Genomic DNA, 17,966 nt, shown 5'->3' on the forward strand with positions numbered 1-17,966 from the left:
CTTAATGCATGTCCATCATATGGTTACATAGCATAGCCTAGGGTAGCCATATTGCTGATTGGGTTACTTAAGATTAATCGAGGGATGTGGAAGACAGCGTTTGAAGATCCAGGTTTATGTTGCTTTAGATATTCGTAGATTCTCATGATTCTGAGCACGCCAGCAAGCGATGAGCAAGCTGCTATATCTAACTCCCAGTTTGAACCTCAGTCTACACCGAGGAACAGACGAGCTCTGCTCTCAAGGCCGGCCTGAGTTTTAACCCAACAGGTTATGTCTGCATGTATCACTTCACATGAGAAGTGCATACACACAACCACCTTTCCATCCCCCCCTATCCATAATTCCAGAGAATAGGCGACCAACACCACATAGTGTGGTCCATCTAAACAAGATACCGGAACCCCTTCACCATCCTCAAACTCTCATCCGGATCCTCCACACCAGCACCAACGCCGGCCCCAGGACCCTGTGCAGCCTCACCAGCCTCAACCTCCTCAAGGCGCTTGTTCAGCCTGTTAAGCACAATCTTGAACCCGAAGCAGCCCACGATCGTGACGCCAAACATGGCGGTGACAATGCCGTAGCTCTTGCGGTAGCCGTTGTCGTCGAGATCCCAGACGTAGGAGCCGGCGACGTTTCCGAGCTGCGAGAAGGCGTTGATGAGCGCGATTGCGACGGCGCGTTTGGCGGGTGGGCGGGGGAAGGATGTGCTGATCCAGGAGTAGAAGACGATGAATCTGCGTTTTGTTAGTGGGTGATTGTGAGTGGGGATGAAGGTCTGCGGCGGATTGGGCTGAGAAGAGACAGAGAGAGCGAAGGACTTACCCAGCGTAGGAGGAAGCTTGGAGGAAGAGGGCAACGTAGCGGGCGGCGACATTCAGGGTTGACATGCTGATTATGAATCCTGCGAGGCCGATCAGGATGGGGCCGACAATGTGCCAGAACTATCAGAACAAAGATTGTTAGAATATGAGCTTGATTGGATTGATGCTTGGTAGACCAACCTTCTCTTGGTGGCGATCGGAGCTCCAGGCGACGCAGAGAGAGAAGATACAAGAGAAGACCCATGGGGGGGCGCTCATCAGGAGGGTCGGGACATAGCTGAAGCCGAGTGTTTCGGTAAGAGACGGCTGGTGGTTTGTTAGGCTGTGTGTTTACCGGTATGGATGGATATGGGTAGAGACATACGAAGAAAGCGTTGAACGAAAGACCAACGACATATGCAGTGAAAGTGAACATCATGATATAGATCTTGACGTCCTTGACCGCCATGAAGAGACCATCCCAAGGTCCTTGGTCCTCAGAGTCGACATCGGCCTCGCCAACATCTTCGTACATACGGAGCTGGGCGACTTCAAGCTCCTCCTGGGTGAAGCCGCGAGTGTTTGTAGGCAGATCGGGGAGGATAAATGCTGCAGAGATTGCAATTGCCATGGTGATGGCGCCCTCGACTGAAGGTTGTCAGTCGGCTACTGCAAACTTGGGCACATGAAACTTACTCCAGAAGAGCCAACGCCAGGCAGCATGACCTAAAACTCCTTGCATATTTGACAACACTCCTGCCGCAACCAAAGCAGAGAAAGCGTTGGAAATGAGGTTACCGCAGAAGAGGATGGCGTTTCGCTTGGTGAGTTCCCGGCGGGTGTACCATTTCGACAAAATCATCAGGGCACCAGGAAGGAAGGCAGCCTCGACGAAACCCAAGAAGAAACGGATAGCAACCATGCCAGAGAAGTTGGTAACAACGCCTGATAGGGTTGAAACAAGTCCCCACAGAAGCATGACTGCTGCAATATATAGAGATGGCCGCGAGATACGGTTGATGAAAATATTTGAAGGAACCTGCATGAGGATGTATCCGACGTATAGAATACTCAGACATGTGGCGTACTGGTTGTAGTCCATGTTCAGGTCATCCTGAAGACCCTTCAAGCGAGCAGCGGCGATGTTGTTGCGGTCAAGATAGTTCATGATGTAGATGAGGACAAAGAGGGAGCAGCGGGCGTCAAGCTTCCGCTTCATGCTCTTCTCAACCTGTGCTCGCCGTGCGGGATCCATCCGTGCAGCAGCCAGTCCAGCAACACCAGACCTTTCCATTGTCTCGATGGTGGGCTTCTCGATCTGAGCGGCGTCAGAGCCGGGTTTGGAGATCTCGTCTGCCATGGCTGGTGTGCTGCCGGGCAGGTGTGAGAGGGAGAGAAACGAAGTGAAGAGTTATGGGGTTGAAGCCCCCGGATATGGGGTACGGGGGATGGAGGGTATTTGATTGTTTCCTCCGGACCAGGGTCGGGCTTTCTCCGTCAACCCCAGGCGATATTTCCCGGATTCCATGGCATTCCCAACGCATCATGCGGACAACAGTAACTTGTGGGTTGCAGCAGTGGAGTGGACCAACTACCGCTTGAGGAGACTTTGCCGGGACCAGGGTCGGCATCAGGCGCTGATACCGTCAATCGCTCCGGCAAAGGGGAGTCCCGGCTGGATTGACTCCAGACTTCCATGAGCTATCGATGACAGAGTGGCGGTCTTGAAACTGGAGATACCGACTCCATTTCTGTGCTGAGACGGGACAAAAGCAGGCAGTCGCGAGGGCAAAAGGTGGTCTGTGTGGATTCCTGTGTATAAAATTGTGGAGCGAGCAGGCGTGGGGGTTGCACCTCGGGGGCGTGGGGGGTCACGGAGGGACACGGGGGGACGCTGCGTGGGGGTCCTCCCGGGGTTGAGTTTTCGATTTGAAGCCTTTGATTTGCTGCAATCCCGAATTTCTACCGTAACCGATCCCGACTTGCTCGCCAGAATGGTCGGTTAAAAGAGGGACATCCAATGATGAAGTTGGGTGCAGCACTGCGATCCCCGCCTTGTCGCGCCGAGTTTCTCTCCCCGAGTCTTGCTTCCTCTCGGCATCATCTCTTTTTCCTCCGCAATTCGGTACTCAGTTGAGACAACAACCTTGTTCGGGATGTCACGAGTAATAGTACCCGTGAAGGTTTTGAAGAGCAGATGCCGTGAGTCGGATGTAAAACTTTCTTCCCCTCTTCCAGCTACCGACTAGCTGGATATATACAGTTCACTGATGGACTATACCCCTGGCATCAACTTCCACCCTTACTAAAGCATACTACTACTAGTTTATCTGATACGGTGTGATCCTGCAGCACTCCCGAAGATGATCCGATAACACCTTGTCAGCATCATACTACCACCATACGGAGTAAAGCCTATCTGGATGTCCTAAGTCCGCGGGGGTCGATTGACAGAGACCCTGGCCAACCGGAAAGCTGAGAACATTCTCCAAATAAGGAGCTTGCGCATGCCCCAGAGTTACCATACTTAATGAACTGAGTCATGTCCGTCCCGAAAGACTGAGTAGGAGCGGTTAGGAGTAGTCTGCTACCACCCTTGAGTGTCGTCACTTCCATTGTCCCTTCCATTGCCCATTGCCGTGGCCATACACTTGCTAGAGATATACCATTCTGCATTGAGGGTCTCCTTTACCAATCGGGAACTTTTGCAGAGTCAGGTCAATTGTACAGGGATCTTCCCTCCTCAGCATGGTTGTTTAACAAGAACGTGACGGGTCATTATCACAGTCCCGGGTCATTTGCTTCGGAATATATATTAACTCCAACCATCTGAGAGCCCCGCAAGCTATCCTGGTCCAGGCAAAGGCTAGCATGACCTTTGTTTGATTGAGATCCCTGCATCAAGGTCATCTCTAAAGCAGCGATGGAGGATGATCAGGTCTGGTGAGAACGCGGGGCAGAAAACGCGACCAGCCATTGTAACCTTGCAGCAACCTCTGTCCAACCCACCGTCGACCACATGGTCTCATGAGGCTCGAAAACGATGATCTATACCGAGATGCGTTCCTACTTCTATCGAGATTCGTCACGGAGCTTCAAGCCAAGCTTTGCAGTGCTTTCCAAGCACATTCCTGCGACGCCACGCTCTCATCCGATTGAGAGCAACGGTAAACATGAACAACCAGAAACCGTATCCAGACCTCGTGGATCAAGTGTGCCTTGAGGTTTCTTTGGGGAGTTCGCTTTTGATTACTCGTGGTGTTAACAAGAGGCAGAGTCTGGGGATATTTTAGCTGCCTGCTGCTCCACCTTTTCTTGTCGCGGTCCCTCCATCTGCGTCATCGTCAATCTCTACAACTCTCATCTATCATCTTATAGAGACAGACTTCAATACCCATCAGGCGCTTGAGTCAGTCGTTCAGGTAAGTTCTCCCTGCCAATCTCGCTTGCACTCGTGGTTCGAGATATACCCGGGGGCACGGGCGCGGCTCACATTCCATCCCCCTACATTGTTGTCCTCTTCGGCGACCACGGTTGTTTGTTTTGACTCGAAGTTGCCAGCATACTGACACCCGCACAGATCAGCATTCTCGTGGGACGTTGCAGTGTTGAACGACCTACCGACCAGCATACTTTCAGGTTGAAGCACGGTGATCGCTCAGTCTAGCGAGATTCCCATCAGACGAGCTGGAATTTGTTGACAATTTGGTCTGGTGAGCTATTGTCTTTTATTCACCATGCTGGCTTTCTGGATCTTTCTTCCGTTCACCTATCCTGCTGCATCTTGCTGCTTGCTTTTTCTCTTACTCGGGCCAACCTTAATGGTTCCCATTACGCTCCTTTACAAGCGGCTTTGTCTAGAGTATAATACCCTTGGATTGCCATCCACTCTTCACTCTTTCAATCAGACTGCCGGTACTGGTGATTGTGCAGTGGCTGAACAAAGTGTGATTGTTTAATGGGGCCTTGTTGCTCACGCTGATCGTCACAAACAAGACCTATATAATATACCTCTGCTTTCTGTGTTTATTGCCTGCTTCGTTCTGTATATCCTTGCGTTGGCTTTCTGCGTTCATCATATCAAGATGGCATCAAAGTTCAAGCAACGTGTGGCCGTGCTAACGTGGCTACTTGCTGCGCAGACAGCTCACTCTGCGCCAACTTCCAGTCATTCAAACATTGCGTCTGAGACAACCCAGTTCCCGCCGTCTATCCAAGGCGCAAGACTGCTGCTACCCAAGACCGAAGGTGTAAGTGCATCCGCGAATGGCCGGGCTACGTCTAACCGACATAGTTTTATCCTACGGCGCTCGAACGGGAAGGTCACGAATTGGAACAGCCCACTCCAGCCATTGAAGCGGACGGTACTTTTGGGCTTGACGGCTTGCTTAACACCCTCGGTCAACCTAACGGTCTATTGAACTGGCTGCTTCCCGGCTCAGACACACCGCCAGACGTCCCGGCTGAGCCATCAGCGGCGCCTGTTGCAGACATTCCTTCTTCTACCTCGTCGACTATTGCGACGCCCAGCCCTACCACTACTGTGCCTTCTAGTCACAACGTTGTCAGCAGTTTGACATCAGTCGCTCTGCCGTCATCTGAGCCTCAGCCTACTACTTCGAAGCCTCCAACAAGCACTTTCGCAACAGCTATCGTTCAAGGTTAGTAACCCACTTGAACATCTAGGCCATGCTAACAGCTAAGACACCGTCTCGATGGCTGTCAATCAAGATGTTTTCGTGCCGGTGGGAACCGGTCCCATTCCTTCAGCAATCGCTTCTCGAGACGACCATCCAGTTCGCAAGAATGGAGTTGTAAGTGCAGTGGACGCATCTGTCAGCCAAGCTAACACCAGCAGAACTCCTCGAACCCTATTGAAACGAACAAATTTTATGCCGCGATCTTCCTAGGAACTCAAACAAACGCTACCTTCACCCACCCGTACTCGCTAGCATGGGCCAAGGGAAGCGGGAACCTGCAAAGCTTTGGCATGGCAGTATCGCATGTTGAGTCGAACGTGATTGCGTACGGTCCAACCTCGCAGTTACCAGGCAACCCAGTTTCGTACTACATCAATCCAATCGGAATTCAGTCAATCATTCTGTCAGCTACCGAGCTTGGTGGATCTACAGTCCTGACTGCCGAGAATCCATTGCCCTTTTCCGCAGACGCTGTTCTCCAACCGCAGCGCGGGTCTGCGCAGAGACTCACTATCCCTGTAGTACAGGGCATGGGTTACGTGACGGGTGTTTATGCTCAACTTCAGCCCGTCATTCAGAGTGCCGTTCATTTCCGCCAGGTCGTGACTGCTGGTTCTCCAAGAGCCGGTGTCTTCAAGTACCGTGCAACTCTCGAAGACGGAACCACTTGGCTCATCTATGCCATCCCACAAGATGGTCGGGACCCCAACTTCCAGCTGCTATCAACTACCGATCTACGGGGACCAAGCGGATGGTCAGGTACCGTCCAGATCGCAAAGAACCCAGCAGGATCTTCCGGAGAGAGTTTCTATGACAACTCGTCCGGTGTCTTCCCCGTCGAAGCAGTCGTTTCCGGAACTGTTGACAACCGGACTGGCACATATCGTCTTGCTTGGGGAAAGTCCGGCAAGGATGTTCAAACTACACCTCTTCTGATGTTTGCTCTACCTCATCATGTCGCAGCGTTCGACTCTCAGACCAGTGCTCGCGCGGTCAACATTACCCTTCGAACCACTACAAAGGGCGTTGCTAGGGCGGTCCTCGGTGAGTACTGGACCATGACGGAGCCTGACCTCCCAGTCGAAATGGGATTTGCTCCTTGGTCAGTCACGGCAGGAAACGTCCCACAACTCTCCTCCACAGCCCAGACAGCCATCCGAAGCGCAGCTACAGCCGAGCTCCAGCAAAACATGGACGATCAAAGCAACCTAAACAGCATGTACTTCAGCGGCAAAGCGCTCAGCAAGTTTGCCGCCATCATCTACACCGTGGACAAACTCCTCGGAGACCACGCCCTCGCAGCCCCAGCCCTCGAACGACTCAAGCAAGCCTTTTCCCGCTTCTCCCAAAACAGGCAACAATACCCCCTTGTCTATGACACTGTGTGGAAGGGCGTCGTCTCGTCCGCTAGTTACGGCGGCGACGTCGGCGCCGACTTTGGAAACACACTCTACAACGACCACCACTTCCACTACGGATACTTCATCCACGCCGCTGCGATCATTGGCGCCCTCGACCCAAGCTGGCTTGCCGGCAACCGCGACTGGGTCAACATGCTTGTCCGTGATGCAGGCAATGCGGCCTCGAACGATCCCCTCTTCCCTTTCTCCCGTGGCTTTGACTGGTTCCACGGACACTCGTGGGCAAAGGGTCTGTTTGAGTCTTTCGACGGCAAGGACCAGGAGTCTTCGTCCGAAGACGCGATGTTCGCGTACGCACTGAAAATGTGGGGGAAGACCATTGGCGACGCAAGCATGGAGGCCCGAGGCAACCTCATGCTTGGTGTGTTGCGCCGCAGTTTCAAGAACTATTTCCTGCTGGAAAGCGACAATGCCAACCACCCGTCGAACTTCATCGCGAACAAGGTCACTGGAATCGTAAGTCATCACAAGCTCAACACCACGTACCTACTCATCTGGACGCAACGCTGACAGAGAATATAGCTGTTCGAAAACAAAGTCGACCATACGACCTACTTTGGAACCAACCTCGAGTACATCCAAGGGTACTTGCCTCCCTCCCACCTTTTCCCTTCCCATCCTCTCCCATCCTTTCAGTCATCTCTTAGGATCTAATATCTAACCATCGCAAACCCCAGAATCCACATGCTCCCCCTCCTCCCGATGTCCCCCTACACCCGCAACCAACGCTTCGTCCGCGAAGAATGGGACGCAATCTTCGCGTCCAACGCCATCGCCCCCGCGAACAGTGTCCAAGGTGGTTGGAAGGGCGTCCTCTACGCCAATCTGGCGCTCATTGACCCCGTCGCCTCGTGGCGGTTCTTCTCCCAGGCGAACTTCGATTACGGCTGGATTGATGGCGGGGCGTCGAGGACTTGGTATCTTGCTTTTGCGGCCGGGTTGGGCGGTGCGTAGGTTTTTTGGAGACTTATTTCTCTTCGTCTCCCATCGTTGAGACGTGGGGTGTGATGAATGAGATGACGCTCTTTTCGCTCGTTTTGATTTGGAAATTTTTTTTTTTTCAAGTCAACGCCATATCACGATAGCTAGGTACTTGTTTTTGTTTTTAGGATGATTGATCTCACCGACTTGATTTCTTGATTTTGCAGTTTGTCGTTCGTTACCTCCGTGGCTACCCCAGCTTCGCTGAGCTTACCTAGATTCAGCCTTGGATATTTCTTGCAGATTTTTGGGAGAGATAGAGTACACTCTTTGATACAAATGATACCTTTTGAGAAGTCTCACCTTGACTTCGCCCGTATCGCTTGCTTTGCAACATCTCATTTCAGCCTGCTTCGGAGTAACTTATCTACACGTACGACAACCGGAGTATATCCGGGGTTTCAATAGGCTGATGCAGCCCTGAACTGGCTGCACTGTGATGGCATGGGCGGTGCAGTGCTGATGGAATGGCTGGGTAAGCCAAAGCTGACGTCATGTGCCTGTGGCTTGCGTGTCCGGGATACGGAGTACGTATTCCTCTCCATCTTGGATGGCCAGACTCTCGACCTACGGAGCACTCAGCACGCAGTTCGGAACTCCAACAATGACAGCACGCCTGAAGTAAGATTTGCTAAACGGACGAAATGATTCCCTCAGCTGGATAACTCTGGCGGTAAGCAACAGCGAGCGAGCGAAGCAGAGCAGAGTAAAAACACTCCCAAGCTAGAGGTCTCTCGGGTAGCAACATGCAAAAAGTGGCTTGTGCGTTGGCCAGCGCTTGCTTCGCTGTTAACCTTGTTCAATTAAAATTCGACTTCGGCCCCCAGAGGCAAAAAAGTAAGAATTTGCGCGACGAATTAGTGAGAGTTGAGATAAAAGATTGGCGAATCATGGAGAAGAAAGAATGAGACCCTGGAGGGCGGCCGTTCAGCTATCGCTACTTGCGAGAAAGCATTTTACCGATTGGGGGCAGGGGTACGAGATGGGAGCTCTCTTCGGAACTGCCATTGTGGCAGTGCAAAACATGGAGCGGAACTGGAGGGTGGCTTGCAGCTTCCGTGGTTGAGATTTGAATAGATGGGATTGTTCATGTTGAGACGGTTCATGATGGTTTTGATAATAACAGCTAACTAGAATATGCTGTGACTGCTGTTGCTCTGCTAGTCAAAGAATTGGGCGGTTGAAACAGTCAGGGTTTTCAAGTTTCCAAGTTCCAACAGGATCCGCGTGGTGCCGAGATGAAAAAGAGGAGGTGCGATGGATCTCCACTGAGGCTGTGCTGCGGTTAGCTTTCTGGCAGCCGCCAATCAACAGTCGGCAGCATCGATGATGAAGTCAAAGCAGGCCAACTCCATCCAGCCACATTCAAGGACCCTGAGCAGGATGATTAAATTCCCTCCCTGTGCTACCGCAAACAACTCTTGTTCTCCGATTCTCCAAGAAACACTAAGTCCTCTAGTTTTTACTTATTGCTGTCGAATTCCGATCCACCTTTGAGCCGTCACCTGCCTGCCTTTTCCCCCAATGTGTAGGTGATCTCTACTTCCCTCAACCTTTTACCTTGACCTTCAACCAAACAATCAACCTCTGGCTCTGGATTGTTCCGGTCTTGAGTTTCCCCTCTTTCATCATCTCTACGCCCAGTTTCATATCTTCTCCTCTTTCTGTCTTTCAGTGTCCACAGTCACTGCTGGTTTCTTTCAGTGTTCTCTCGGGCTCACACTCTCCTTTCCATCACACCACTTTTTTTTCTTCTACTTGGCTGTGTCTATCTTATATCTTCCATAAAGAACTCTACAGTTCTATATTTAATGCCCAGATACACACCTACTTGCCTCCCTGTACTTCAATCCCAAGGCCCGCCGTGAGCTAACACCGCGCCATACTAGCATCTAGAAGTATCTTTTCTAGTTTCCGACGACACAGCTGGGGTCCTACACGCAGAATGTCCGGTCTACCAACTACCAATGGCTATCAAGAGTCGGATGAGAGAGAGGCTCTCATTGGCGACTCTCGTCGCAACTCCCTCCAGCACAAGCGCGAGCACCACTGGTCAAATTACCCAGCCCATGCGGTGCGCTTGACCTGGGCTACTCTATCCAAGGACTATGTCAACCTGCTTCTTGTGTTCGTTCCGCTGGGTATTGTTGCTGGTGCGCTCCACTGGGATAGCACGGTGGTTTTCACCCTGAACTTTCTGGCTATTGTGCCGCTTGCTTCGCTGTTGAGTTTTGCGACGGAGGAGTTGGCTGCGACAATGGGGCAGGCGCTGGGTGGATTGATGAATGCGACTTTTGGAAATGCGGTTGAGTTGATTGTATGTATTTCTTGTGTCTCTGGTGGCTATAGCTAACGGGTTGGTTGATAGGTCAGTATCATTGCGCTCAAAGATAGACAGATTCGTGTTGTGCAGGCGTCTATGCTCGGAAGTATTCTCTCGAACATCCTCCTCGTCCTGGGCTGCTGCTTCTTGGTTGGTGGTATCCGGTACCCCGAGCAGTCATTCAACACCACCGTTGCCTCGACCATGTCGTCCCTGATGACCGTTTCCTCCGCTTCGCTGATCATCCCCGCCACTCTATACGCCTCGCTATCCTCCGCAAAAGATACCAGCCATAAGCTAGAGAACATTCTTTTCCTGTCTCATTGGACGGCCATCATTCTCCTCGTCCTCTACGTCATCTATCTCTTCTTCCAGCTCAGATCGCATGCGCATCTCTTTGAGGAGGTCAACAACGAGACCTCCGGAGACCCCGAGTCTGCAGGAGAGCCGGAGCACGAGGAGGAGCACATCCTTAGCCCCGTGGCCGCCACAATCGCTTTGATCGCCGTTACTGTTCTCGTAGCCATCTGTGCCGATTACCTGGTGGGTAGTATCGACAGCATCGTCGAGAAGACCGGCATGAGCCGTACCTTCATCGGTCTGGTTCTGATCCCTATTGTCGGAAATGCTGCGGAGCATGTGACAGCCGTTGTTGTCGCCTACAAGGGAAAGATGGATCTTGCTATTGGTGTTGCTATCGGAAGCAGTCTCCAGATTGCTCTGTTCGTTACTCCTGCTCTGGTTATTCTCGGATGGATCATGAACGTGGACATGACTCTGCACTTCCACATCTTCGAAACCGTGGCTTTCTTCATCTCAGGATTAGTTGTGACTTTCCTGATCCAGGATGGGAAATCCAACTACCTTGAAGGCTGTCTTTGCTTGGGAATGTAAGTTTTCATTCGCTCATTACCCGAATTCATCCGCTCATATTTTATAGGTACTTGATTCTCGCACTTGCGTTCTACGTATACCCTGACTCCGTCGATGAGGATGCTCTTTTCCACGCTGTGAACTGAGCGTTTCTCGAAAATCTCCCCCATCATACGATCATTTCTTTATTTTTCATATCAGCTATCAGCGCTTGATAGTGCTCTAGCCCGGTCTCTATAGATCTACCACACTCTCTGTTGTCTTATCTCATTTCCTCTCTCTTTATAAACCTTAATCAGGCTTTTTAGCACTGCAGGTCAGTTCCATGTACAGCTGCTACTTCGCTTCTTTTCTCTTGATTTATTATGCTTGTTTGCACCGGAAAAGGTCAAGGTTTACACCGGTTGGGCTTCTGTCGATTTTGATATCAGTTACTGGTCCTCTGTATGATTATTTATTTGCAAATCGAGTGCTGTAATGCTTTATCCCACTTCTATGAGATCAAACAAACGATACAAATCTTGTAGATCGAATGATTTCACATTTACGCATATATCTTGGCGCTGCGCCAGAGTTGTGCAGCAGATGACTAAGCCACTCCCGAGCGAAGGAAAAACGTTCGCCGAAAGTTGGACCATCGTCAATTCGAGACGACCTATCTACGTCCAATTCAATCACAATCTGAGCCCAACAATATCCCGGGACTCAATTCACATTCAAAATGCCTCCACGAATTAACCTGCTTGCCGCAAAGTCGGCCCTCCGCCAGACCACTGCCCCCCGCCACTCCCTCACATCTCTACCGGTCCGCACCGTCGCCGCACAGCCCTCAATCCATATTCAGCGACGATGGAACTCCTCCGACGAGAAGAAGAAGCTGGAAGAGGAGAAGCACGCCGCGGAGCCTCTGCCTCATGTTAGCGAGGAGGCGAGAGAGATCAATAAGATCATGGATAAGGAGAAGTGGTGTGATGGCGCGCCGAGCAGTCCGGAGTTGGAGCAGGGAACGCCTGTTTCTGAGGTATATTTTCAAATCTTTCTAGCTCTGCAGTCTATCTTCGAATGGGCTGCTCTAAGAGCGAGCGTGGGAAATGGCTAACTCAAATTACCCCCAGATCCTCTCCCGCGACAAAGAAGCCCAGAAGCACGCCCCGAAGGTCTTCCAGAACCAAGTCAAAAAGGGCCCGGCCAGCTCCCGCTCATTCTCAACCTCGTCTCGTCTCGGACAACTCGAATCCCAAAGCCAGAACCTACCCGAGGGCGATCCAGCCAGCGACGCCGTCTCCGCGGCCCTCGTCCAGAGTATGATTGAGCAGGCAACGCAGCACGCAGAGGGTCTCACCCAACCAGACCTCGACCCCGGCCTGAAGTTTCCGGCGCCGGAGACTCTGCCTAAATCCGAGAACTACAGGACTCGGTATGAGCCGTTGCTGGAGCAGTTTACGAAGCTGATGATGCGGGATGGCAAGTTGGCGATTGCTCAGAAGGTAGTCCCCCGCCGTCCCTAAATCTACCCTTTGGAAAAGGGATTTTTGAGCTGTGGGTGGCTAATGATATCTGTGACAACAGAACATGTCCCAAATCCTCGACCACCTCCGCTCCTCCCCACCCCCGAAAGAAACAAACCCCAAACGCCGCCTGCAACCCGGCACACTCCCACCCCCACAGCTCCCCCTCAACCCCATCGCTTACCTAACCGCAATCGTCGACTCCGTCTCGCCGCTCCTCAAAATCAAGCAAGTCAAGGGCCAGGCCGGTGGTGGTGCCAGTCTGCAAGTGCCTACGCCGCTGTATGAGCGGCAGCGAAGACGCACTGCGATCCGGTGGATCATCGACGCGAGTGATAAGCGGCGCGACACGAAGTTTGCGGCGAGAGTCGCGAACGAGCTTGTGGCTGTTGCGGAGGGACGGAGTGGTGTTTGGGAGAAGAAGGAGGCGCTGCATAGGGCTGGTTTGACGAATCGGGTGAGTTTGATGGTTACGGGGTTTAAGAAGAGGTAGACATGCAGATCCTTTATTGGGGCGGGATCTTGTTGTTTGTATAGTGTATTTATATCATGGTATCTAGAAATGGGTGTTTCTTGTCTTCGTTTCATCAAGGATCTATCCGTTCCCCCGTGGCTGTTTTTGAGAAGATGTAAATCTATCTATCCCGTCCTCGCGTATATGCAATTTTAGTAGACCAGAGAAACCCTAACCTTCGACCTCATTTCCCCAAATATAAGTTATTAAATCCGCCGTCCATGTTGATTATCCCGCTAGTTACTCCTACCCACTCCCATCATGAAAAGAGATATATATATTCGGTACCCCCGAAACCCTCTACAAGTGACTCCGGATATGCATAGTCATCTATGAGCACCACTTTCAGTTTCCAGTCTAATCAATATCTACTAATTCCAGATAGAATGATGGTGATGGGGCAGCTATGTATCGGTTCCTTGGGAAGGAGGTATGTGCCTACTCAATGGGTTGTACCTATCCCATCAAATGGCCCAAAAGCAATACATACCACTCGAACGCACTCTACTCTTCTTAGTTACGTGCCTGGCTCGTCAGATCGGTGTTTCGCCTGAAATTAATTTCTTTTTCCACAACATTCTCTCACGTATGACCTGCAGCTTCTTGCGTATGCCTCACGAATTCTAAATGAGCGCCCGCAGATGACCGAGAATGATGTGCATTCGGGAGTAGCGTAAACTTTGGTAATTCATCAAGGTGAGTCTGCTGTGTCTGAGCACCCCTGAGCTGAGTTCGATTTTCGTTCTGTGGTTTTCGTTAACTCCAAAGAATAGTCATTTGTATGACCTGCGTGGAGGTAACAAGGGCCCAGTAAATTGGGGGTTCTTGATCCTGATAATGATGCTCTCGGAAGAGATGACGGTCAATCAATCTACGAGTCCTTTAAGAGACGAAAGAAGCTTGAAGAGCATTTCAGTTCAATTGTTATAGCGCCTGAACCAAGAGATCTTGCGGATTTATATGCAGTCTACCCGATATCACATTTCCTGCAAGATGATTTACTCGCTCACGCGGACGACTAGCTGCATCCAAACTCTTTCAAAGTGTCCAGGAGAGGAGTGGCAACCAGTCGATGGAAGGCGGCTCGGAAGGTCCCGTCATCAGGATCAGTCGTTGGGGTCTCTGACCAGTACAGGCATCGTCGAACTGCAGTTCCGTACCTCTCTCCACTCTCACCACAAACGCCATCTACACAGCGTCTTGCTGTCTTGAGCAACGACACACCCTCCTCGGGATTTTGGTCCTCTGGAATCTGAAGAGCAGAAATGGGGCGACACAGAGACAACTCTATCAAGGCCAGGGCTAAGGGAAAGAGGACTTGGCTTGGAATGACTGAGGATAGAGCCGAGCCTGCGGTATGCTCGCTGGAGAGATTCCATGCCAAGTATGGGTTTTTTGAGGCTTGGGCTTGGAGATCACTCTTCCCTCCGTCTGTTGGAAACACGATATCACGAGTGCGCCAATGTTCTCGCAACCAGTTTCCTTGGAAATCGAGGACGCTCCTTGCTAATCTCACTGCAAGTTGAAGGCGGTCCTTCTTCCGAAATTAGAACCCTGGAATCCATGGTGCTGGTGTCGACGACATAAGCATATGTTCCAAGGACTGAGATTCAATGTTTGATATGTTTTGCTTTGCGAAGAACACTTGATGTTGGTATTCTCCTTCCGGAAGACTGCCAATTATCTTTCAGTCGCCACCCATCACGCTCATTGCAGCCAGTGTAGAACACATTTGCAAAATCTGAACACTTCCTGCTGGTCTTCGGGACGGTTCAATTTCGATTTCCTGCCAATGGTAGAGAGGGCGGACTGGGTCATCCACCGTCGCGAGTGCTATTCTAAACACAACCTCGGACATGCCTTTTGCCTCGAAATTCAAATCCATCATCAACAGGACGGAATGTTTATCGCGGCAAGAACAGCCCCAGCACGCCTCTCGGAGAAGTGCTTTATGGATGCTTGCAGCTAAAGGGCGTATAATTCCACGTCGCTGTGCCATTGAAGCCACTATTTGACGATTCTTGGACTGATCAGCAAGACTTTTGAGCAGATTGATTGAAGTGTCCAGATCTCCAAACAGCTGATCATATTTCCTCTTTGAGAGTATGTTCTTAGCCTTTCGGATCTCTCGCATCGCGCTGATCTGGGCCGAAGCAGGCTAAACGAAGGTCAGCAACGTACTAAATGATTGTGTCGGCCAACTTACGGGAATTGGGACTTCTTCTTTCAGCCTGCGGTTGATCTCTTGCAAGAGATGCCTGGCGTCCTCCATGACTCTTGCGAATGTACCGTAATCACGACCCAATACTGCCTGCAGCTTAGGTCGCAGAGCTGGATCATTGCACATAGTGTCTATACCGCTGGGACCGCTCAAGAAGTGAGTAATCTTCTCATCACTGATCTCGATTCCGAGAGCAAGTTCATTAGAGTTTATTAGGGAGGCCTGTTGCGCTGCTAGGAGGGTAGAGAATCTCTCAAGATATCGACGATATCTTTCTGTGCGGAACAAATGTATCGTATCAAGCACTTCGACATACTTGTCAAGCGCCGTAATGATGAGGGGGATCGTCGCTAGTATAACACCTGCCGTTTCCATGATGAGCTTATGTTCTCTTTCATCTACATCGTCTCGATAGATGAGATAGTCTTACGAGGTCGCTGCCAGCTGTCTCACTGCGGGGTTGTGTTGCGCAAACTCCCCAGCCTTACAGGTCAGCTAAGGCTGGTATGTCAACCTCCTCCCCAACTTCCTCCAGATCTGCCCACTAGATACCTACATTTCTATTCACACTTGCAACCTGCAGTGTTCCATTGCATATTGAGAGAAGAGAGAAGTCAAGTCGTCTAACGGCTAACTGACAAGCCAAAACATGGACAGCACTATCTTGACCGTGGCTGGCTGGACGCAGTTTCTTGCCCACGCCAAGTATGTACTGGAATCTGAGTATGCTCAAAACGAGGGTCTAGCGGTTGGATTACCTTTCTCGGCGTGGCAAGACGAGCTCGGGCGTCTAAGGGTTTGGGAAAAAGATTTCGGTGCTGCTCAAAACCAGTACGATCAGACGTCGCTGCGCGATCGACTCGAGAGATATCCTCTTGTTAGCAATCCGATCACTCGTCAATTGGCCAGGATCGAGCGATTGTTTCGGGACCTCGAACTCTTATTTCACAGGTCAGAAGAGCAAGAACCGAGTATGTTGACTGACTCCGATGAAGAGGTGGAGGATGATGAACCAAGAGACATGGATGTAAGGGGCAGCCCCTTAACCGTCGTCCAAAAGATATACATGCACTTCGAAGACAGCATCACCGGCCTAAACCGGATGTCTGCCATCCTTGTTCAACGAGAAAACAACGAACCTAGAAGTGAAATGGAGACCAGAACAGAGACAATGCAGGAGACAAAAATGCAGCCAGCTCGTCCCCAAGGCCCCTCCTCTCGGGAGAAACCGTCTCGAGCGGCATATGCAAATGTGTCAGGTGAGGATGAATCCATAACTTTGTGGACCTGTGTAAGTGCCAGTACTCTTGCAATTTCCATTCGAAAACGTCTGATAATACTTACTTATGTACATTCTGTAGTGCTGTTGTGGCGATGGCCCTAAAGTACTTAGTATCACCGATCATTGTCCAATGTGCCACCATTATTTATGTGGTGCTTGCACAATGTGGGTTTAAAGCGGACCGTTCATTGAGTAATAAATCAAGGAAGAGCCGAGTAAAGAATTAAGGTTTGATTTCTTGAATATACTAGTAAGGATTAAGTAACTATTTATCCCTTAGAATCTATATCATTTGCGCACGAAGTAAGCCTTAAATGGACACGTGATCTGCTTTGGTTTTGGGATCTCAATTCCAGTCCCGATTCCGGCTCGACGCGTTCTAATTAGTCCGTCAAAAGCAATGTCACGTGAGCTGTGTTCTGATCAGTCGGGGTCCGTCAATACAGATGTCAGTAAAATGTGAGTTGGCTTACGCTGCAATGTCTTCCTCGAGATTCCCAAAAACGAAAGGTCCCTGGTTGGCGTATCAAGCTTGCTCAGACTTTTTGAACATGCGCAAAACTCAGGTGCGATACCTTTTCTATACTGGTGAGGTAATCTTCTTCCTCACCATCAAGTGTTCGTTCAGGTGCTATTCCCAACCTCTCCACGCCAGCACCTGTGGGAGGCAAAAGGCAAGAGTATTCATTAACGATTGGAAATCTATCCGTCATGATTATATCTCCCATTAAAGTCAGCCATTTACCCAGGGACACCACATAGCACAGCAGAGAGCGTGCTGCATAGTTTCATCATGCAGGAGATAGTAGCTTCCAGAAGAAAGGCGATTGCCCTCGACAGTACGGAGTGTAGTCTTGCTGTTCTCCTCACCGCTAGCTATTATTAGACCCCTTACCTGAGCCATAGCATCTCAAACAGACATATCGTCTTCCAATCCATGATATCGTTGTTGTCGTAAGATGCTAGAGATGAAGAAGTGTATACTCCGTCGGAGTATGTGCTGGGACTAATCCCAAATGGGTAGGCTGCTGGGCGGTGCAGAAACTCAGAGCTTCAAGCCTGCCAAGTTTCCAAGGTCACTCGCCTCGCTTCTCGACTCCAGTCAGACAGTCGGACTCAATGCTGCCTACGCTACCTCTATAGGTCTCTGTACGACCGTCAGCCCATCGACCGCACACCTATGTCGGTGCACTCAGCTTAAAGCTTTCAATCACCTCTTCTGCGACTCGACGGACGCCAACCGAACTCCACCTGAGCCGCTACCTACGGTACCACGAAAAGCCCGTGATTGAAGGTCTTCACGCCGCACACCGTGTCGTCGAATGCTGGTAGAGACA

The 17,966-nt window shown here is 50.8% G+C and overlaps 6 protein-coding genes across 6 annotated transcripts; 4 read left to right on the plus strand and 2 right to left on the minus strand.

Moving 5' to 3' along the window:
- Nucleotides 1-99: 99 nt before the first annotated feature.
- BJY04DRAFT_178257 (major facilitator superfamily domain-containing protein) lies at nt 100-2,216 on the minus strand. The gene is made up of 5 exons (XM_073709715.1): nt 1,503-2,216; nt 1,192-1,454; nt 1,008-1,133; nt 829-947; nt 100-740 (listed from the first exon to the last, which is right to left on the minus strand). Exons 1-5 carry the CDS (start codon nt 2,164-2,166, stop codon nt 386-388), a joined length of 1,527 nt encoding a protein of 508 aa, XP_073576559.1. The 5' UTR covers nt 2,167-2,216; the 3' UTR covers nt 100-385.
- Nucleotides 2,217-4,891: 2,675 nt separating this feature from the next.
- On the plus strand, nt 4,892-7,881 carry BJY04DRAFT_213498 (glycosyl hydrolase family 81-domain-containing protein; the record flags this gene model as incomplete). Its single annotated transcript, XM_073714906.1, has 6 exons — nt 4,892-5,056; nt 5,101-5,467; nt 5,511-5,620; nt 5,665-7,383; nt 7,450-7,511; nt 7,605-7,881. 6 exons carry the CDS (start codon nt 4,892-4,894, stop codon nt 7,879-7,881), a joined length of 2,700 nt encoding a protein of 899 aa, XP_073576560.1.
- Nucleotides 7,882-9,270: 1,389 nt separating this feature from the next.
- On the plus strand, nt 9,271-11,615 carry BJY04DRAFT_178266 (Sodium/calcium exchanger protein-domain-containing protein). Its single transcript, XM_073709716.1, has 3 exons — nt 9,271-10,225; nt 10,277-11,121; nt 11,172-11,615. The coding sequence occupies exons 1-3, from the start codon at nt 9,854-9,856 to the stop codon at nt 11,248-11,250; spliced, it is 1,296 nt and encodes a 431-aa protein (XP_073576561.1). The 5' UTR covers nt 9,271-9,853; the 3' UTR covers nt 11,251-11,615.
- A 69-nt stretch (nt 11,616-11,684) lies between these two features.
- On the plus strand, nt 11,685-13,239 carry BJY04DRAFT_178268 (mitochondrial 37S ribosomal protein uS7m). The gene is made up of 3 exons (XM_073709717.1): nt 11,685-12,125; nt 12,220-12,591; nt 12,674-13,239. Exons 1-3 carry the CDS (start codon nt 11,826-11,828, stop codon nt 13,103-13,105), a joined length of 1,104 nt encoding a protein of 367 aa, XP_073576562.1. The 5' UTR covers nt 11,685-11,825; the 3' UTR covers nt 13,106-13,239.
- A 1,574-nt stretch (nt 13,240-14,813) lies between these two features.
- BJY04DRAFT_213501 (uncharacterized protein) lies at nt 14,814-15,722 on the minus strand (the record flags this gene model as incomplete). Its single annotated transcript, XM_073714907.1, has 2 exons — nt 14,814-15,284; nt 15,333-15,722. 2 exons carry the CDS (start codon nt 15,720-15,722, stop codon nt 14,814-14,816), a joined length of 861 nt encoding a protein of 286 aa, XP_073576563.1.
- A 274-nt stretch (nt 15,723-15,996) lies between these two features.
- Nucleotides 15,997-17,961, plus strand: BJY04DRAFT_213502 (uncharacterized protein; the record flags this gene model as incomplete). The annotated part of the gene is made up of 2 exons (XM_073714908.1): nt 15,997-16,638; nt 17,773-17,961. The coding sequence occupies 2 exons, from the start codon at nt 15,997-15,999 to the stop codon at nt 17,959-17,961; spliced, it is 831 nt and encodes a 276-aa protein (XP_073576564.1).
- Between the last annotated feature and the right edge of the window lie 5 nt (nt 17,962-17,966).

The sequence above is a fragment of the Aspergillus karnatakaensis genome (genome assembly GCF_047715665.1).
Source record: "Aspergillus karnatakaensis strain CBS 102800 unplaced genomic scaffold BJY04scaffold_3, whole genome shotgun sequence".
In the NCBI taxonomy this organism is placed as follows: Eukaryota; Fungi; Ascomycota; class Eurotiomycetes; order Eurotiales; family Aspergillaceae; genus Aspergillus; species Aspergillus karnatakaensis.

Excerpts from the sequence above, each read along its gene's own strand:
- BJY04DRAFT_178257 (XM_073709715.1), bottom strand. The coding sequence starts at position 2,166 with ATGGCAGACGAGATCTCCAAACCCGGCTCTGACGCCGCTCAGATCGAG. Across the intron at positions 1,455-1,502 it reads CTGGCGTTGGCTCTTCTGGA|TCGAGGGCGCCATCACCATG; the intron begins GTAAGTTTCATG and ends GACAACCTTCAG. Across the intron at positions 741-828 it reads CAAGCTTCCTCCTACGCTGG|ATTCATCGTCTTCTACTCCT; the intron begins GTAAGTCCTTCG and ends AACAAAACGCAG.
- BJY04DRAFT_178268 (XM_073709717.1), top strand. The coding sequence starts at position 11,826 with ATGCCTCCACGAATTAACCTGCTTGCCGCAAAGTCGGCCCTCCGCCAG. Across the intron at positions 12,126-12,219 it reads AGGGAACGCCTGTTTCTGAG|ATCCTCTCCCGCGACAAAGA; the intron begins GTATATTTTCAA and ends AATTACCCCCAG. Across the intron at positions 12,592-12,673 it reads AGTTGGCGATTGCTCAGAAG|AACATGTCCCAAATCCTCGA; the intron begins GTAGTCCCCCGC and ends CTGTGACAACAG.
- BJY04DRAFT_178266 (XM_073709716.1), top strand. The coding sequence starts at position 9,854 with ATGTCCGGTCTACCAACTACCAATGGCTATCAAGAGTCGGATGAGAGA. Across the intron at positions 10,226-10,276 it reads GAAATGCGGTTGAGTTGATT|GTCAGTATCATTGCGCTCAA; the intron begins GTATGTATTTCT and ends GTTGGTTGATAG. Across the intron at positions 11,122-11,171 it reads GGCTGTCTTTGCTTGGGAAT|GTACTTGATTCTCGCACTTG; the intron begins GTAAGTTTTCAT and ends CATATTTTATAG.